The sequence below is a fragment of the Hypanus sabinus genome, chromosome 14, assembly GCF_030144855.1.
Source record: "Hypanus sabinus isolate sHypSab1 chromosome 14, sHypSab1.hap1, whole genome shotgun sequence".
Lineage (NCBI taxonomy): Eukaryota > Metazoa > Chordata > Chondrichthyes > Myliobatiformes > Dasyatidae > Hypanus > Hypanus sabinus.
In genome coordinates this window covers 62,552,218-62,567,197 of record NC_082719.1, presented here as the reverse complement: position 1 = coordinate 62,567,197, position 14,980 = coordinate 62,552,218, and the positions used below count along the sequence as shown (strand labels likewise).

The window sequence follows — 14,980 nt, the reverse complement described above, 5'->3', positions numbered from 1 at the left end:
TCTTCTAAATTCAATTGAGAACAGGCCCAGAGTCTTGAAATGCTCATATGATAACTCTTTTATTCCACAGGTCATTCTTTTGAGTCTTCTCTAAACCTTCTCCAATGCCAGCACATTCCTCCTTAAACAAGGGGCCCAAAACTTCACACAATACTCCAAGTGAGGCCTCATCAGTGTCTTAGAAAGGTTCAGCATTACATCCTTGCTTTTATATTCTAGTCCTCTTGAAATGAATGAGAACATTGCATTTGTCTTCCTCACCACTGATTCAACCTGCAAATTAATTTTTTGGGAATCCTGCATGCGGGCTCCCAAAAATCTTTGTTATGTTTTGTAACTTCAAAGCATTAAACTAATTGAAGGGAAGACGTGGGAATCTGGGAATGCAGATCTAACTTTATGTTTACTTTAAGCAAGGTGCACACTTACCACATGATGGTCTGATTACGTATGCAATTCATATATTTGTACATATAATTCATGAATTATTTCAATGAACAAGAATGCTTAATCAACCAATTAATTACTCTAATATTAAATACACAACACTCCTCCCTACTTAACTATAAGTTCCAACTCAGTAGAGAATGCATCTCAACTATATACTCAATATACTACATAACACAACTACTATACTATACAGGCATCCACAGCATAGTAAATTTTAAATTGTCCCATTCTGGTCTAAAGATTTAATTGCTATGGAGGATATCTTACTCTTGTGGAATAATGTCTTTCCTGACAAAGAGGACCACTCTGTTTGGCAGGTGAAACTTGTGGCTGTGAAACAGTCTCAGGTTCTGGGGTCTCCTCTGTGGTGGTTGTAGAAGTTGATTCTAAGACTGCAAAAAGTGGTTCTGACAGTTCTGGATGCCTTTCTTCATCCTTTTTCTTCCTCTAGTTTGTTCATCTTGATCCTGGGAATATACAGTGCCTATAAAATGTATTCACCTTCTTGTAAGTTTTTGTGTTTTATTGAATCACGGTGGATTTAATTTGGCATTTTGACATGATCAACAGAAAAAGGCTCTTTTGTGTCAAAGTGAGAAGGGATCTCTACAAAGTGATTAAATTAATTACAAAATTGGATCGAGGTCTGTACTCTGAGTTGTCCACTCCAGGACATTATTTTGTTGTTTTTAAGCCAGTTTTGGCTTTATGCTTGGGATTATTTGCTTGCTGGAAAACAAATCTTCTCCCAAGTTGCAGTTCTCTTGCAGACTGCATCTAGTTTTCCTTTAGAATTTCCTTATATTTTGTTGCATTAATTTTACCCTTTACCTTCACAAGCCTTCCAGCACCTGCTACATGAAATATCTCCACAGCGTGGTGCAACGACCACCATGCTTCATGGTAGGGATGGTGTGTTTTTGATGATGTGTGGTGATTAGTTTGATGGCCAAAAAGATCAATTTTGGTTTCATCAGACTGTAGAACCTTCTAGCTGACTTCAGAGACTTCCAGCAAAGTCTAGCTGAGATTTCATGTGGGTTTTTCAACAGTGGTTTTCTCTTTGCCACTCTCCCTTAAAGCTGTGACTGGTGAAACACCTGGGTAACAGTTGTATGTGCGGTTTCTCCCATCTCAGCCACTGAAGCTTGTAACTGCTCTGGAGTTGGCATAGGTCTCTTGGTGGCCTCTCTTAATACACCCCTCCTTGCACGGTCTTTTTGAGGACGGCCTGCTCTAGGCATATTTACAGCTGTGCCATGTTCTTTCCATTTCTTGAGGATTGACCTAACTGTACTCCAAGGGATATTGAGTGATTTGGAAATTTTCTTGTATCCACCTCCTGACCTCTGCTTTTCAATAACCTTCTTGCGGAGTTGCTTGGAGTTTTCTTTTGTCTTCATATGTGGTTTTTTCCAGGATACTGACTCGCCAGCAGTTGGATGTTTAGATACAGGTGTATTTTTACTACCATCAATTGACTGTGCACTGTGATCTCCTTTTAACTAATTATATCTCTTCTAAAACCAATTGGCTGCAGCAGTGCTTATATGGTGTGTCATATTAAAGGGGTTGAATATTTAGGCAATCAATTACTGTATTTTTGTGTATTTGTAATAATTTAGATCACTTTGTAGAGATCTGTTTTCATTTTGACCCGAAATAATTTTTTTCTGTTGATCAGTATCAAAAAAAGGAAATTAAATCCACTATGATTCAATGTTATAAAACAATAAATCATGAAAATTTCCAAGGGGGGGGGTGAATATTTTTTTTATAGGTCTGTACATTTGGTTCAATGGAATCTTCTCTTATTATTCTTTCGATTTGCTCCCTTTACGATCTGATCTCTCCTTGGTTTCTTCATCCACAGCATCATTTGAAGAATTCTCTGTTTTTGTATCTCCATTGACTCCTTTCTTCTTAGCTCTTCATTCCCCCAGCTGGGCTTTGGTCTTTGCATCTACGTTTACAAGGAGCTGTTTGTCTCCCACTTGAAGTTCATGCAATAAGCCTAATGCATGCAGAGTAGACTCTGGTTCTTTATAGTCACAAAAAGCCAAATGCTTGCATCTTTCCTGAAGCTCCTTGAACTTTCTTCCTGCTTAAAAACAGGTCACATTTCACAAGTAACTGCCTGATTAACATATCAGAAGCTTTCTCGGATATGTTGCCTACAAAAACTCTTGTAGTCGAACTAATGCTTTTGTCACTTTCACAACTCCTCTGAGCAGCGTCGTCCTTCTTTGGTAAAAATGCTTTCCAACTGGATGCACAAAGGTTGGCACCAACACCTGTTTGTCCTCTGATGGGCAATGGTTCATGGTGGTTGGCATGGAGACAGTTGGGCCATCATCTAATACCTTTTCTTATTTTACATTCAGATAGCAAGGGGTGTGGCGTGCAAATTGTGGATGGATCTCCAGTCAAGTTGCAGTTTTCTAGCCAGTTACATTCCCACTTTGCTGGTCCTCCTCATCATCCAAATTGTTGACCTACAATGTGGCTGTTGGTAGTTGCATTTCACTATTACTATGCCATTCCCACAGGAGTTATCTTGTGTTCAGTATTAGTTCTTAGTTGGATACTTGGAAATGTAATATCAGTTTAATATCTTGGAAATGCTGTTCCAACTCATTTTGTAGAATTACTAAAATGGCTGAACCAGTGTCTTAATTTCATTTTAATTAATTTGCCGTTCACTTCTGGCGTAAGCCATATCGCTTGTCTATTATTAATTTTTGCACTGTAAATAGTAAGGTTGCACAGTCCTGTGTTTTTTTTCCCATCATTATCAAAGTTTTCATCAACAGCATGCTGGTCAGTGTCCTTTTGCAACTGCAACTTGACTTTTTAGCTGTCTTTTCTCTGCAGTCCACTTATTTTTGTCTGCCTGATATGCTCTTTGTATGTGTCCTACTTTGTTGCATTTTCTGCAAGTTTTGCCTTTAAACCTGCATTGGTATGCTGTATGTGAACCCCTGTCACAACGGTAGCATAATTTGTTCAGCCAGGCTAGTATCTGTTTAGATGTCTCAATTTTGTTCATGCTCAGTTTCATTCCTGACTGCAACTCAATTGGTTCTCTGTGTGTGGTTTCCATTGAAACAGTAATTTCAATGGCCTTCTTAAATGAAAGTCGTGCTTGAGTTAGGAGACATTTTTGAATATTTTCTTGTAACATTCCACAAACTAAACTATCAATCTCTCAACATCATTAAGTTGAATATGGAACTGATAATGCTCAGACAGCTTCTTTAATTCAGTGACGTATGCTGAAAAGGACTCCGTTCCTTTTGATTTTGCTTATTAAGTCTAAAGCATTCTACAATCAACAATGCCTTTGTTTCTAAATGTTTCTCCGTTACTTTCACAATATCATCAAAGCTCATTTCTGCTGGTTTGGTTGGAGCAGTTAAACTTTGAAGCAAAATTTAAGCAGCAAAATTGGTACTTGATTCTCATTGGGTATTTAATTTGCTTCAAAATATTGTTTAATTAGCTGATTATGCCTGTTCCAGTTATCTTTTGTGTGATCAAACTTATCAATCTTTCCAATGTAGCCAGCCATTTCTGCTTTTATTCATGATTATTATTACTCACTCTTTATGAACCTACAAATTCTTCAGTTTTCTTCTTTTATTTTAACTCAACAGTCTATGCAAATGCTGTGCTGTTCTTTTAGTTTGCATGTCTGGTTCTGCTTTAACAGGTCGGTAGACTCCTCATGTTTTTTAAAATTCCTCATCAGGAATGTTATGTCTTGTAATTTCAAAACATTAAACTAATTCAAAAGAAAACATGGGAGCTCAGGAATGTAGGTCTAACTTTGTGGTTACTTTAAGCCAGGCATGCACGTATCACGTCATAGCACGATGACTTCCCAACACTGCCTTCCATCTGCCACCCCTTTGTTCATTCTTCTAATCTGTATAAGTCCTTTTGCAGCCTCTCTGCTTCCTCAACACTATTTGCCCCTCCATCTATCTTTGTATTGTCTGCAAACTTGGCCACAAAGCCATTGATTTCATTATCCAAATCGTTGACCTACGATGTAAAAAAAGAAATGGACTCAAAACAGAATCCTGTGGGACACCAGTAGTCACTGGCAGTCAATCCCAAAAGAATCCCTTTTTCCCCAATCTTTGTCTCCTGCCAATCAACCAATGCACTGCCCATGCTGGTATCATTGCTGTAATACCATGGGCTCTTATCTTGTTTAACAGCCGCCAGTGTGGCACCTTGTAAAAGGCCTTCTGAAAATCGAAATACCCAACATCTACCAATTCTCCTTTGTCTATCCTGCTTGTTATTTCTTCAGAGAATTCCAACAGATTTGTCAAGCAAGACTTTCCCTTGAGGAAACCATGCTGACTTTGACCTAATTTATCATGTGTCTCCAAGTAGCCCAGAACCAGTCTCCAAGTAGCCCAGAACCACAATCTTAACAGTCAACTCCAACATCTTTCCACCCACTGAGGTCAGGCTAACTGGTCTATAATTTCTGTGCTCAATAATAATTGTCCTACTAGACTATTTGTGTCATTTGTGTCACAGTTGATTGATTGCTACTTTGATTTCAGAGGTCTTAACATGTGGGTTACCTCAAGAGGTCCTCTCTTATGTGTTTGTTCTTTTGAACCAAAACTAATGAGGTTTGGATCTGAGTTTGAAAATCTAGTTCAATGGTACCATAAAAACAACCTCTCAATGTCAGAGAAACCAAGGAACTGATTATTGCCTACAGGAGGAAGAAGCTGTTGATCCATGAGCCAGTCTTCATTAAGGGATTGGAAATGGGGAGGGTCAGGAACTTTGTTAAGTTTCTTGGTGTTACCATTATCAGAGGATCTGTCCTGGGAGTAGCATGTAAGTTCCATCATTTTAAAAAAAAAAGAATGACAGGCCTCTTCTTTCTTGGAAGTTGCATAGATTCAGCATGTCATCTGAAACTTTGACAAATTTCTATTGATGCATAGGGAAGAGTATCCTGACTGGTTGCATCATGGCCTGGTATGGAAACATCAATGCCCAGGAATGGGAAAGTCTAGAAAACATGGTGGATACAGCCCAGTCCATTACAGAAAGTCCTCCCCAATTCCTGAACACATTTACTAGGAACACTGCTGCAAGAAAGCAGCATCCACCATCAAGAACCCCCATCATCCAGGCCATACTCTGTTGTCACTACTACTGTCAGGCAGGAGGTACAGGAACCTTGGGATCCACACCACCAGGTTCAGGAACACTTATTGCCCTACAACTATCAGACTCCTGAACCAATTGGATAACTTCACTTACATCAATGCTAAACTGTCTCTACAACATATAGATTCACTTCCACAGACTCTACAACTCAGTATTATTTATTTACTTTAAAAAATTATTTATGTGATTTCTCTTTATTTGCACATTGCTGATGCAGTAACAGCTTCACATGAGTCTATTTCTGAAGGATGGGTGTTAGTAGCTGGAATGTTATTGCTGACCCATTTCTTCATGTATGGATAAATGGAATTAGCTGAACACCGGGACCATCGAGAACAGGGAGCCCAGGAGTCTGAAACACATCTGCTGAGCACTTTTTGATAGCAGTCTTGTGTTTTGCAGTATGCCGCTACCATTGACGATGGGGACATTCATAGAGCTTCCTAATGCTGCTTAATCTCTTGCACCATTCGTCCCTGGAAGAAATAGGTGTGCAGGCATTTTGTCTGATCCACTGGTTGTGGAAATTCTTGCCTCTTTCTATGCCATGCTGTTCCTGCTCTTTAACAAATGTGTAGTCTTGTGCCACGTTTTCATCAGTTTGGTCTCAGAGATTTCTGTTGCACATTGTGTCATTCTGCATGGATGAAATGGACTAATTCCTGTCTGGTTATGGACAGGAGGGGGAAGCCCAGGCTGGCAGCAGCTTGTGTTATTTTTGTGAAGCTTGATGTGGCACTCCCTCTGCTTTTTGCACCACAGATAATTTTGAAAATACCTGCTTAGTAATTTTTTAAGTGAGACTTTCTTAAGGAGGGTACATTTATATATTTATCATTACTCTGTGGTTAAGTTGTTCACAGCAGCAAATGCAAATTTTGACCACCAACGTAACGTAGAAGAATATTGTCCTCAGTGTCTTGGCCTTCACATGGCCGCTAATCGTAAAATAAGCTGGTAGAAAACTTCTAGTTTGAATTAATCTTTTAAGGGACAGTGCTTATTTTTCTAATATAAATTGTCAGCAGCTTGCTGCAATGCTGATGGTGCTTTGTGACTCTGTGTTAACAGTTTCATGGATGAACAATTCCATGCAGTTCTCAGCAGCTGCTGGTGCGGTTTGCTATTTGCCTGAGGCTGGTGGGAGGGGAGAGTCTCACGTAGAGAATAAATATCTCAATACTATATTGATGTAGCTGTGAGTCATAGAGAGGCTGTTACTGCAGAACATTCTGCTTCATGCAGCCTCAGTTGAATAAAATTCTAGTCATTGTATGTATGCGCACGCACACACACAAGTCTTTGAAGATTTTATTTATATTTGCATCTCTGGGATCGATGTCCATGCTCTCAGGAATTCAGCTAACGCATGGTGTGGAGAGTGTGTGGTGAGTCCGAAGATCTGATGCTGATGGTTGGGGCATTTGATGTTTGCAAATGTGAATGGATTGGAAAGCCTCATCTACACTTTGCAGTTTGCATGTAAACCTGGAGTTTGCCAGGATGAGAAGTGCTGCTTCTGATTGCACACTGTAGCAATATTTGCCTCTCTGTTAGCTCTTTGTGCTGCGAACTGAACTCAGAAACACTAATGCCTCTTTGATCTGAGGGATCAATGATTTAATGCTTGGACTGATGCCTGGTGCCAGTGCTGTTTTTCTTCCGAGTGCTACATGCCATTGCAGTAACAACCAACAACTGTATAGCTGCAACTATAATGAAAGTAAGCAGAACAGAAACCCGGGTCTTGTAGTAATAGGGTAAGTGCAAAATACTTTCAGTGAGTAATAAATTTTACTGGATCTTTGGAAAAGCTTTATGCATCTTACACAACAGGTATGCAAAATATTAATGGCCAAAGAGTCATTAACTGTTGATGTGCCATTTTAATACACTGTATTTGTTGCTCAAGTCAAATTGGGGAAGTATGTTCTTTAAGTGATTTGTTCTCTAATGTTTACAAGGGGCTATCTGTTATCTCCTAAAGCATGACTTTTGAAGATTTACTGAATAGGACTGTTCCATGTAAAAGATCTGCAAATTTCTCCTTTACTGTCTCTGGTAAAGTTCTCTCAATATTTCATAACTAATACACCTAAATGTTACTGTTTTTTTAAGTCTTTCACAATGTTGACTAGTTTTGAAAAACAGGAAAAAAAAGCACACAAGTGTATTATAATTTGACAAAGGACACAGTACCTCAAATGAAAAGCTCAGACTAGAAATTTCTTCACACAGGAAGGTGTGTGCCAAAATACTACAGTGCCATGTCAGTTTATCTGGATCTTCTGGGGAAATAAATTTTGAAAGAGCACAATTCTTTGGTCTTTAGCACTGCCATGCACAATGGTTGATCATTATGTCTTGAAAAATGCTGCTTACTTGTGGAGTGATCCATTCTGGTAGAAGTTGTGGTTCAGAGGGGAAATGTAGGGAAATGTTTTTTGAGTTACCTCCTACTAGGAATATGGAGTTGAACGCAAATCGGCACTTGACTGGATATCAGGCTGTAAAAGTTGGAATTGGAGCTGACAACTGATGGAAGGGATTGGTGTTGGGAGTTGACTTATTCCAACAATAGTAGAAGCTGTTGCCTGCGTTATACTGCTTGCATCTGATCCACTGGTGTATCAAAGAATCTATTGTTGCCTTTCATTGGCAGATGCTGTAAATGTGGATTAAGTAAGGGTTGTCTTTTAAAGGAAGTCACAGACAGGCTTTCATTCCATTAGTCATGCCCTGCTGCTAATAACATTATTAAATGTGCATTGCATGCAGATTGACCTAACTTCTTTATGCCCAATGAACTCAATGCATGGAAACACCCTTTGCACAAAAAGCACAATTCAGTATTCCACCACATGTACTTCGTGCTTGAGTTCAATCTGTATCATAGTAAGATAAAAATAATTTACTATATGTTTGAATCTATATAGATTGAACCCAAACTCGTATATTAAACTATTTTGAAGAACTGCACATCAATAACTGTTAACAGTTAATTGTAAACAAGGGAAAAATCTGCAGATGCTGGAAATCCAGGCAACACATGCAACATGCTGGAGGAACTCAGGAGGCCAAGCAGCATCTACAGAAAAGAGTAAGCCAAGACCCTTCATCAAGATTCATGAAGGGTTTTAGCCCGAAAAATTGACTATTTACTCTCTTCTATAGATGCTGCTTGCCCTGCTGTGTTCCCCCATTTTGTGTGTTTCTAACAATTAATTGTGTTTCCATTGTCAGTAGTTGTATGATGAATATAGAGATGAATTAATCAATACTTCATTGTAAAGCCATCATTTATTGAGTCATTCTGCAAAGAAACCTTTAGCACATCATGTCTGTGCCGATTGCTTTGCTTATGTATACAATCCCGTCTGCCCATATTAGCACATCTTGCCTATCCAAGTGCTTTGCAGTTATGGATTGGTTGACCTCTGGCCAAATTATGTTGAGAATAATAAATTACACCAATTTTGAAACCAAGTTAACAAATTGAAAACATTCTTTTAAACGGTGTGTTTTGAAACCATTTACACTTTCTGACTTTGACCAGTTAACATTAATCATTAACTTAATGACCTTGCTGTGACATTGGTGTATAGTAATTCAATGAACTGTGAATTGGCCATAGCTCACAGTTGTAAAACATTTATTAATATATGTATATCACTTAGGGTTCAAGCAGGAATGTGGCTTTTTCAAGCACCGCAGGGAGAATCAGTCTTAAACTTTCTTGCTGATGAATAGGATAGTTTGGGCAGTTTCAGGGCAAGTTTGTTGCCAGATAAGTCACTGGATGTCAAGCTTTTTTAAAAAAAGAATCTGAGTCATAAATGAAATAATGGCTTTGTCATCAACCTCAGCAAGAGTTGCCCATGAAGATCTAGCAATCCCTCTTTCAATAACTTCAAAATTTTTCATCCCTGTTGCTGTCAAGAACACCAGACCTCAACATCTGTCAATTGTGATATAATCAAGCTGGTTGAAAAACCAGTCTTGATAATTCTCACATACAACAAACCAGGAAGCAAAAATGTCAATTTTTAATGGTTGGAACACACACGCTTGATTAGCATGGAGAGTGAGATGGTAAACCATTTATAATAAAGGAAATAAATGATTTCCCTTAGTTTGAAATGTGCATCTGCATTACGGTATGCTTGAATCAAATCAGTTTTTCCTCTGGGCCGTATAGTTCATTATATTATTATACTTGTATAAACCTCAGTTATTTTAGTGGGGAATGTTGGTAGTTTAAGTTCAGAATAGTTTTAATTTTTTAATAATTTCTCCTGATTATAGTGGAGAATGCCGTGTATAAAAGAGTATTATATCACTGAAGTTGCCACCTATGGAATTCCTGCTCATCTTTGTTCAAAGCTGAAAGTAAATTTATTAAAGTATGAATATACTACCTAGACATTCATTTCCTTAGCAGGCATTTACAGAAAATAAAGAAAAACAATAGAATTTATGAGAAACTAGAAACTAAATGAGAACAGAAGAAATAACAGTGATGGTAGGCTATTTTGGTCTTTTGAGCCTACTATACCATTTATCAAGATCATGGCTGACTTTTTACACAGCTGAGCTCTTTATTCGTAAACTACTAACTGGTTAAGCTATAAAATAAAAACTATGACAGAGTATACAGACATTTTTTTTCTCAGACTTGAAATCTTCATATCAGAAGGCATGCATTTAAAGTGGAAGGGAGTAATTTCAAAGGAGATGTGAGGGAAAAGATTTTTTAACATGGCGAGTGATGGGAAGGTATCACCTGGGGTGGTGGCAGAGGCGGAAATGTTATGGATTTTTAAGAAACGTTTAGATAGACACATGACAGTGAGGAAAATGGAAGGATATATATTATGTAGGTAGAAGAGATTGGTTAACCATTTAATTGTTTTGACAAAACATTGTGGGCTGAAGGGCCTATTCCTGAGCTGTACTGTTCTATGTTCTAACAAAGACTGACAAACAACCAAAATAAGGCAAATTATGCAAATAAAAAATGTATCTAAATAGTACTGTGAACATGACTTTTAGGGACCTTGAAAATCAGACTAGTCAGTTCAGTTCTGAGGTGAGTGAACTTACCCATACTGGTTCAGGAGCCTGATGGTGTAAGGTACTAATTTTGGCTTGTAATGGGCATTATGACAGCCACTAAGTCCGAATTAATATTTCATTTATATTCCTTATCTTTTAAGTTTATTCTGAGCTCTTCCATCATCAGATTTCTGAAGTTTCCTGAACCTCTTTTGCAGTATACCATCCATCCCAGTCACCTCATTACTGCCCTTGATTAAGATGGTGATAGCTGTTTGTATTCATGATGTTGGATACTCAGCTGTAAAAAGGCATTGAGGTAGAAAGAGAGGATGATATTGATGAACGGTATAGCCGCCTCAAACAACCAAACAGTTTAACTGCTATTCGTAAACACAAAGTACACTGCAGATGCTGGGGTCAAAGCAACACACACAACACACTGGAGGAACTCAGCAGGTCAGGCAGCATCTGTGGAAGCGAATTATCAACATTTCGGGCTGAGACCCAAGTCCTAACAAAGCGTCTTGGCCCGAAACTTTGACTGTTCGTTTCCACGGATGTTGCCTGACCTGCTGAGTTCCTGCAGTGTGTTGTGCATGTTACTTACAGCTGCTATTATTTCTTCTGTTCTTATGATGATGAGAGCAGAATCCCCAGATGAGCTTGTCACTGGTTATTCCCCTGGCTCAGTAGTGTTAATTATGCGCAAACTTGATAAAGTCATAAAATGCTGGAAAACCTCAGTGGGTTAGGCAGCATCTTCTGACTTGTGAGGTTACAATCTTTTCAGTAAAGTGGTGACGTACATTGAAGTACAAAAGAAAAACATGATGCTATCATTTGATCCTGGTTAATGTACGAAGTAAATATTCTTTGAAAATCATGAAGGATATTCTTCAAAGTGGCTAGACTTGCTTGATTACAGTAATTTTTCACTCGTTTTCCAGTTTTCATAAAGCGATGCTGAACTGAGAATGTTCTCATGCACCTCTTGATAGGATCTGGTTCTCTTTCTTTTCACTCTGCATTATGCAACAAGTGTATGTATCTGAAATAGCAACCGGACATCACTGGGTTATTTTTGAGGAATACCTACGTGGTGATGTCTACACTTTAAAGTAGACAATTATAAAAAGCATTTGATAATGTGCAGTCTTGTAGAAGGCAAATCTTCATCTAAGCATTGGAATAATAGTTCCTTGAAGGGATTTGAGCAAGTGCCATCTTGCCATTAAAAATGCCTATGTTTAGGACTAATCTTCCATTTCCTCTCCTTTCTTTGTGGCTCGTATCAATTTACAACACAGAAAAAGACCATTCAACTCATCAAGTTGAGACAATCCTAACTGTTCCATTAACCACTTACTTTCCTGTAGACCCGCAATGGATTTTCATTCATGTACCCACTAACTTCTGCTTTTGTTTCTTTTGTCACTTACTTATATGAAAGAGTAATGTCTAGTGGCCTGGTTAATCTGCTGGAAGTGGAAGGAAACAGGTGCACCCAGAGGAAATCTGCACAGTAACAGGCAGAATGTTCAAACTCCACACAGTACCTATGGTCAGGAGTGGATTTGGGACCCTACAAGGCAACAACATTAACTACTGTGCTATCCTGTCCCTTTTACGTAGTTCAGTCTAGTTTTTGTACTGTGTCATGTAACACCATGGTCCTGAAAAAATGTTGTCTCATTTTTACTATTGTCTCATTTTGTACCAGCAGTTATGGTTGAAATGACAATAAAAGTGACTTGACTTGGTATTCTGGTGGTACTCTGTGACAAGTGTATTTTAATATTTTGTATATGGTGAGACTGTTTCCACTCATTGACATGCATTTGTATTTAGATAGACTCTTATTTATTATAATTGCAATTTCTATTATGCTATTTTTGTCAAGCTTTGTAAAGCTATTGTGCGTTCCGTCCAAATTGTTACTTGGAAGATCATGGGCTGCATTGTTTAATCATGGATTCCCCCTTCTTCAATTGCACGATTTTTCAAAGAAGTGTTGACAGGTGCACTCTGCTTTTGCCAGATCTATTTTTAGCACAATCCCTTGGAGGAGGACATCAGTATTGCTCTGATGTAAGCTTTTGTAGCAATTAGAATCAGTTCACCTGAAAGATAAAGAAAACATGAACTAAATGTGGTCTTTTCTTTTGGAACACTTTTTTTCACCAGTTTAAAGCTGGTTTGGTTGATATGTGTAAGTAGAAATTTGAGTGTGCCAAATCTTTTTGGGAATGCTTTTGGTATAGGATAAATTTCTCATTGAACAGTGATATATGAGGTTCTTTCTCCACCAGCACTTCCATCCCACCAAAGCTGGGCCTCAAGTCTCCTCCATGGGAGTTTCCATGTTGCATGTAGCCAGTCATTGAAGAAGAAAGAAACAGTAGGGGCTCAAAGCTTAATAGAGAAATTTTGTACCCATTTCTGGTTCCTTATACCCATCAAAAATTGTCCCTTTCATTTTTTAATGGGATTTTTGTTTTCTCTTGCACTTTATTCCGTCATCTTCTGCCCCCCAAAAACATGTCATCAATTGTGCAAGTCAAAAAATTACATTTAGTGCAAATTACTGCCTCATTACTTTGAAAAACATAAGTATTTTATTTCCAAAACAACCCACATTTATTGATCTTGTTTCTCCTCAATCTGGGATTTTAAACAGTCAATATTTTAACTGTATTCTTTGTCCTCATCAAAGTCTGTGTTCTTCAAGAACCACAAATTTGGTCTCGGATGAGCATTGACCCCTTGAGGTTGGAGGCAAGTTCACTCTCACCAGTTTTCACCTGAGGACTATTTTCAGGCTGTGACTGCTGATCTCTGCTATATTTCATAGTTCGCTGCATTTCTAATCTGGCAGGTCAAGAGAGCTGCTTCTCAAGAAGATACTTCAAATACTTTACTGTTGGCTTGCAAGAATGGATACTTGCATTCTTCCTGTTTGCAGACGGCACTAAAATGCAGGCATTCACAGACTACACTCATGCCTTCAGAGATCTCCCCGGGATATCATTGGTGTAGTCTGTGAATGCCAGCATTTCATGGAATTATTAGTACCTCGCTATACCAATAGTCACTTCCTTGGACAAAAATAGCCCTCTGATGACTTGACCAATTTCTTCTGATCCTAGTGATGCATTCTCTGATCTCTTTCCCATCATTACACCAGCCATTTATTGGTTAGTACTTCTCCCTATGGCTGGAAGAGTATTGTCTCTGTTGTGGGCTGTTCCTGTTAATAAAATCCATATATACAACTCTCCTTGCTAAGCATTGTAGCTCTTGTAACTCATCAGTGGGGAATGGGATTCTGAAATTAAAATTATAATTGTAACATTGAACTGTAGTGTAAACCTAATGAATAAAATTCTTGTTTGTCATTTAACTTTCTCTGTTGATTTTAGAGTTACCTTTGACACAATTTTGGCACTATGTAAATTGCATGGAACAAATTTTAGGCTGAGGTCTCTATATGTATAATAAATGTTAAATATCAATGCAAACATTCTGCGAGAATCTAAGCACTATTGGATTGAATGTTGTATTCGGGAGGGTGGGATTAACATAGATAGTCTAGTGTATAGTATATTGAAAGTCAGCATGAACATGATGGGCTGAAGGGCCTATTTCTGTGCTAAATGACACTGGTGCATAGTAACAACTTGTAATAATTATTAAATAGAATACTCAAGAATAAACTAAGCCGAGGAGCATGACAGTAGAAATTTTAGTTCAAAGCTTCTACTGTCATTCCCCATTGCTCAGTTTATTCTTGTAAATTTTATCATTCTCTTAAATATGATCTGCAAATTATTTAGGAACATCCCAATTGCAGAAGCCCACTTCAGTTGCTGAAGATAGTGCAGTACATTGAGCAGAAGTGAAATGTACCAAGTTAGTCTTACTGTCTTATTGCTATATGGGTATACATGCAGATTTCACAAGGAGATAGCTTCACGGTTAGATTCTAGTCTACCTTCATCCTGGATGAATTTTATTGAATTCCCACTAAACTCTGCTGACAGATTTCAGGACTAATAAATACTTTGTAACTATTTTGCTAAGAAGTAAGCAATATTTAATTATAAACTTTTTTTTATTACCAACAGGAAGGGGTTATTAAAAGGAACCAGCTGTCTTCCTGGGAAAGCAATTGATTCTCTTCCAACTAATTTTACAAAACATGTCCAAGGAGCAATTCATAGTTACAACAGGTAAAATGTTTTCATGCATTATTCAAGTGATAATT

The 14,980-nt window shown here is 38.1% G+C and overlaps 1 protein-coding gene across 5 annotated transcripts in view; it reads left to right on the top strand.

Annotated features, from left to right (window-relative positions):
• Nucleotides 1-14,980, top strand: part of LOC132404807 (protein FAM149A-like) — a 101,240-nt gene that overhangs the window by 38,594 nt on the left and 47,666 nt on the right. For 3 of the 5 annotated variants that reach the window (XR_009515680.1, XM_059989310.1, XM_059989313.1), the window contains exon 2: nt 14,841-14,945. Coding sequence is in view for 4 of the 5 variants with exons in the window: in XM_059989310.1 (XP_059845293.1) it covers nt 14,841-14,945 (105 nt within the window). In the remaining variant the exon portion in view is untranslated. Of the gene's footprint in view, nt 1-6,851; nt 7,419-14,840; nt 14,946-14,980 lie in introns of those variants that run through there. The other 2 variants (XM_059989311.1, XM_059989312.1) reach the window with 2 other exon arrangements.